We start from the raw sequence: 6,539 nt of genomic DNA, 5'->3' as shown, positions 1-6,539 counted from the left end.
AAATATTTTATTAATTATCCCATCAGAGATACCAAGTAATGATAATAAATATTACATATAAAATTATATCATAAAATAAAATTCTAGAGTAAATTCATACTTATGTTTCTTTCAAAATAATGTTTTTAAATATTTTAAAACTTATACTTCAATAAAACTATTCATATGAATTTTCTTAAAATAAAATATGTATAGTATTTGATATTTTACATTTCATATGATTTATAACATTCAGTTGATTCTGTCCGTTAATTTCTGTATTATTTTAATTTTGTTGTACTACTTAGGTTAATATTTCTGACCATTATTATATACAAATATACATTTTTTTTCTGGTTAGTAAATTATTCAGTTTATAATATTTTTATGGGAGATTTTAAGCTATTCTTGCTCGATTTTAAATATTTTTGCTATTTTTAAAAATATTTATGTTTATTTTTTTTGTGTTACTGTAGTATTTTTAATTTTTTTTATTTATTTGACCTCAACTATGCTTTTTATATCTTCAATAATTTATTTTTTTTATGTACTTATAATATTTTTATTTATTTTTTATGTACCTTCAATAATTTTATTTTAATTTTTTTGTACTATTTTTATCATTTGATTATTGAACAATTTAATGCTTGCTAAAAGTTTTAATGTTTACACTTTTACAAAACATAGACAAAATCCTAAGATTATTTTATATATATACAAAAATATGAAAATGAATCCATCCACGCTTTACCATATGTCCATTACACACATTACTGTCCTTGTATAAACACACCTTTTACTTTCACATGAAATAAATTAATACAATCGGTTATTATTATCAGTTATTGCCTTATAGGGCGAATGGCTAAAAGAGGCCATTTATTTATAGTATTGAGCGCATTCTGTCGGCAAGAGGAGGTAGACTGTTCAGATGTAGTTTCCCTTCGAATCCTTGTAGAGGTCATCGTTGACGCTGTACCTGTCCGGAGAGGTGGCGCAATCTACGTTGAACCACCAATCGCAGACCCGTACGGCCTGGTTGAACACCGTACCGTTGGGGCATAGGAAGGAGTACATAGCACCGGTTGGCAAGCACCAATGCCACACCTATAATTAAATTAAAAATCATTTTTAAAGATTACACAATTAGAATTCTATATGAATCAATAAAAATGCCAATAACTATTAAAAGAATTTTCCAGACTTTGTGGGCTGATTAGTTTTCTATTAAAAGCCAGTACATTCACTTTTGAAAATTTATTGCTTAAAAATTATTATAGGAGCATCTAATGTTGATATATCTACTTGATTAATGGTACATCTGACAAATAAAAAAATATAGTTTATTTTGTATTTGACGTATTTTATAAATTGTATCTTGGACTTAGCTTACTTTTTGACTGATCTACAATATTCAGGGTAGAGAAAGGAACCCCTGCCTATAGTAATATTTTTGTAACACATCCATTTCAAAATAAAATTCGATATTTGTTTTTTGTCTCATGTAGCACTATCCCAGTAAAGTAGTGATTTGTTAAATTTTTAATATTGGTTAGTAATACCTATTTGAAAAGAAAGAATTCAAAATATCCAACTTATAATTGTAATTGTGATAAATTGTAATTTATGAATAAGAAAAATAAAACAGAAACACTTAATTTAAAGAAGATAATTAAAAATCTGAAAATGGCTTGTACTGAAAAATAAATTTCAAAAATATATAAAACATAAATATTAAAAATTATTTAAGTGAAGTATTTTTAGCCTGACTTTATTAACGTATACTTATTAACACTTTCATTCTTAACTATCATTATGGTTTGTAATCATATTCTCCATCGTACTCATCAAGACCATATCTAGTTGGCCAATTATGGATCTCTAGAATTATATACCATACGTTTTTAGAATCCTAACCAGAACTCACTTTAATCTGTACTTTATTTATACTGACTCAGCTCTTTCAATGTACTTAGTTGTATAATAGGCTTTGTCTGGAAGAATTGTCGTAAGTTTTTTTATCAATATGAATGAATGGAAATTATAAATGTCATCTTTTCCTGTTTTTTTATTTTTTACATTAACATCGTGGTCATTAAAAAATCTTTTTAAAAGAAAGTAGTAAGTCTTAAATCAACATCACAGGATTATTATTGAAACCAAATGTTTCAACCAACAAAAAGGTTGCAATTTTATTACGATTGTTTGATTGTGAATTGATAACTTTTTTTTTACAAATTAGACAGCTGTCGGTTCCTTCGACAAACTTATCCTACTCGCAACACTCAGAAGTCGTGCAAAATAGCATAACCAAATCTAGTAGGCGTTTTACTTGGAAAGACAAGAACTGATAATTTCTACTTAAGGCATTGTTTGGTGGATATACATATGTAACTAAATTCTGCCAAAATTCATTAGGGAAAATATTTTTATTTTTAATAACTGTTTTTAAAATGGTGAACATTTTTTTTATGGGTTTGATTGCTAAGTTGTTGATATTGTACACTAGCCACTGGATTTTAATGCATGGAATATTAAAACGAAAGCATTTTCATGAAATATCAATAAATTCCATATTATTGCTTTCACTTACATATTGTGTGAATCTACAAAATTTAAATTCGATAAAATTATATATTTAAATATTGCTATAAATAACTGGCATATTTGATTTGCAAAGATTTTTTAGATTGCAGATTGTCTAATGAATCTGGCAATTCTAGAATTTCTTTGTAAAGGAATCCCTAAAATCCTAGGGATTTCATGGAAAAAGAATTATGAAAGTTGTAGAATTTTGCTGGCTGAGGGACGCAAATAGGAATCGGCTGTTATAAATTATAATCATTATAACATAATGATAATAGGTACACTTTTGTATACATTATTATTCTTGTCATCATATATGACAGCCGAATGTACTACAGTGTAGTTTTAATGTTGCCATGAATACATACGAAAATAAAGGAATATTTAAAATTCAAGGAATTTGATGGAAAAATATGAAAGTATGGGAATTTCGCTAGCTTTATTTTTATATAGGAAATCAGCCCACAGAATTTCTCACCTGTATTTGAAATCAGCATAAGAAATAATTTTTTTTTATTGTTAGTTACTACTGTATACATATATACACATGAACTAATTTTTGTTTTTATTGTTTATTTATTGTAATTTACAACTGTACAAAATAATACAATAGGTAAATATGAACTAAATTAGAAATAATTTAAGAAATTAGTGAATGATGGAGCTATGCTGCCCAGACAAAATTAGGATAAATGCTAAGAACAACATTTAATAACTTTAATTTAATAACATCTTGTCTAATTATTTTAAAACGTTAAATTATGGCAGTTTTCAAAAATTAAGAATTTATTTTTTAAGTTTAATATATCAATAAATATGTTATTAAATTAGTTTTTATTTTAAGTTAGGTATTTTTAATATAACACCTTCATTAACTCATGTCTTCAACTTTCTTATTGATTTACTGCATCATAATATTATAGAAGAAGGAATATTAATTAAATTTATATATAAAATCATGTCCTATTACAACTAATTCGATTATTGGAATATCTTCGAAATGATTAGGAAAATCTGGAAAAACTTAGGGTATTTCATAAAACTAAGGTTTTAATGTAGACACACGAATATTCATTGTAGTTTCTCTAGTTTAGGGAATAACATCTATTTTTCTTAGCCTATCAATTATTAATCAATCTTTATTCTAATTGCTTCTTTATCCAAGACTCTTACTCTCATTGTCAGATTCTTAAACATCCAAATTTATTTTTTAATAATTATGTGGTATCCCTTGTCCACCAAACGACGGCCCAGTCTTCATTATACATATTATACAACTTTTATAAAATATTACTCATTTTTTATTGTAATTAAATTTTTTTAATAACACTATAAGATATGAAAGGGCGATCATATGTAAAATTAAATATTACTTGGTGATCAACGAAAACTATTTTATAAAATAGAGATTTTTTTATGTAATCATGAATGGGCATTCATTGTTTTAGTTAATTCTTAGTTGTTTTTTTCCCTATTATTGACTTTATTTTCTAATTCTGACAAAGTATTTATTCTTGAAGCCATCAATGTGAACGAACATGTGAGGAACTGCCATTTCGGGGCACATTTAATATAACTTCTTATTAATTATGAAAAAGCTAATCGATGTTACAATTTGTTTGTATAGAAGACAGGATTATTTTTAATTTTAAAAATAATTTACTTGGCACTGAGCTTCAGGGTCTGCGTAGTAACCAGGAGGCCTCGACTGGCAAGAAAAGGCCAAACCCTTTGGCACTGTATCATATGTTGGGTAAGTTATGTCCTGGCCCATCTGAAAAATAATAATTATAGAATCATAATCATTAATTATGCAATTAAATTTAATTCAGTTTATTTAAGTGTATATTTTAGTTTTAAAAAGGATGTAATTAATAGTTGTAAATAGCAAAGATTAAATGCTTTGGTTAATTCAAATAATAGCAATATGCCAGTGGAACTAAGTCATAATATAATTGTAATATAGTTTCTAATTTATTCTAAAATAATGATTTTATATATCGATATAACTTCTATATTTGTAATGTTCTTTTATGATTTATATAGAATGATTTTCTTATTGTAATGTATCAAAAACCTTATATGTTAAGGTTATAAGGTAAAGGTGTATGCTACTTTTTTTTTATACTTTGTTGGCTTTGCTATATATTTAAAACTTTAATGGAAGTTTCTTTCTCCGTTTCTGGCACGAAAAAAAAAAAATCCTTGTATACCAGCATTTCCACCAGTATTTACTTTTTTCAGCCATTCCAAAACGTTTAGCAAGTTTATGTAATTATTTTACTATCGTCCAGGCAGTTATTACTTGTGATTAGAGTATCATCATCAATGATTTTAATATGGTCTTCTTGTTCTGGATTCCTACAATTTTGTTGTTATAAATGGAAAACAATATTGTTAGTAGTGCCTAACCATGTGGAAACTCACTCTTAAGATGAATGGCATCCAAAAGTTATTCGAAAATTTTCACTGCCAAATACAGCTCACTTAATAATCATTTGATGACTAATTATATACATTCAAGTTACTCCAGGTCGATTAGCCGTTTACAAAGTAGTCCACTGTGTAGTATGCTTTTTGTTTCATGTATTTTTTTTTGTGTGTTTGTTTAATCGAATGTAGCACTTCACGTAATTTAATCACTTGCAAGAATAGATATTATCTATGGGAAAAATTCTAACAGTAAGTCCGCAGTAGTAATGTAGACCTATCACCATATATTGCAAGATTATTACCGTGCGACTCTGCTCAACCTAGAGCTTGATTAGTCTGAAGTTCACAGCCTCCTATTCTCACACAAAAGGGCATGTTGAAACCTCTGAAATCCATTGCTCATAGAAACATTTTTAACCCAAGATAATCAAGGGAAAATGTGTTCTTTATTAGCTAATGATGTATAGAAAGCTTTAAAAAACAATACGAGACAGCAATTGTCATTTTGAAATAGTGGAAAGTGATAACTAATTGTAAGTATTTAGTTTTGTAAAATTCGGTTTTGACCAATCCCGGTAACTTTTACGACTTATGTGTTATTGCTTTAATCTCCGAAAGCTTTTTTAGTCATTATTATCTTAATTTATGAAATTTTTATTAGTCTTTATTGCCTTAATTTCCTAATTTTGTCTTAATTTCCAAAATGAAATGTATAATGACTATTGAAAAATGGGAATTTATGGTAAAATTTTTAATGATTGGAAAATGCAAAAAGTTTATCCACAGTATATTTGTTATCCTGGAAAAATGAATAGAGGTCTGCTGGTAATTCATAGAAAGATTTGAGTCGTATGCTCGGCATTCAGTTAAAGTGTGTTAAAGTCTGGCATACAGGTGGAGAATTGCGGGGCATAAGATAACCCGCGGTTACCTGTCTCTTTACACTAGTGGTTCCAACAGATGGGCCGGGAGAGCATTGGGATGGACCGCGGGAGTAAAGTTGGAACTATTTTATTAATTACAAAAAGAAGTTGGTCCGGGTGCGGTGAACAGAACTCAAAAGTAATATAACTATTGTACTATGTGCCAACGTTTTGTCCCATTTTGCAGGGCATCATCGGGGCTATACATTTTGTAAACAACTAAAATAATGTAACAAAGTAAGAGAATGTATAACATTAAATAAAAGTAAACTAAAGTGTGGATAACTAAAAATTAAAATTCATATAAAAATGGACCAAGCAAATTGTAAACATGAATTACAAAAAGAAATGAATTAATGAAAACGGAAATAATAATAAATGAAAAATAAAACAAAAAATACAATACACTCTAAAAGACGAGAAATAAGGAAAATGAAAATTAAAATGGATTTAGTGAATGGCACAAATTCTTCCTTATTAAAATACAATAGTTTATTTCATATCATCAGCAACGTTTCGGGAGATTTCCCCCATCTTCAGGCTGCTAAAAAACAAATTCAACAAAACCATAAACATGTGCTTACAACAACACTAATATATCACATACACTCAAAAGAA

At 27.5% G+C, this 6,539-nt stretch overlaps 1 protein-coding gene across 1 annotated transcript in view; it reads right to left on the bottom strand.

Annotated features, from left to right (window-relative positions):
- Positions 1 to 468: 468 nt before the first annotated feature.
- LOC106678043 (U-scoloptoxin(01)-Cw1a) overlaps positions 469 to 6,539 on the bottom strand; it is a 22,339-nt gene continuing 16,268 nt past the window's right edge. Inside the window, exons 3-4 of the mRNA XM_014416322.2 lie at positions 4,229 to 4,339; positions 469 to 1,086 (exon numbers count right to left, since the gene is read on the bottom strand). Of these exons, the coding sequence (XP_014271808.1) occupies positions 907 to 1,086; positions 4,229 to 4,339 (291 nt within the window). The 3' untranslated portion in view covers positions 469 to 906. The remainder of the gene's footprint in view (positions 1,087 to 4,228; positions 4,340 to 6,539) is intronic.

Source organism: Halyomorpha halys, unplaced genomic scaffold (assembly GCF_000696795.3).
Source record: "Halyomorpha halys isolate HHAL.00 unplaced genomic scaffold, Hhal_1.1 Scaffold120.1, whole genome shotgun sequence".
Classification (NCBI taxonomy): Eukaryota; Metazoa; Arthropoda; class Insecta; order Hemiptera; family Pentatomidae; genus Halyomorpha; species Halyomorpha halys.
This window is presented reverse-complemented; position numbering and strand designations above follow the sequence as displayed.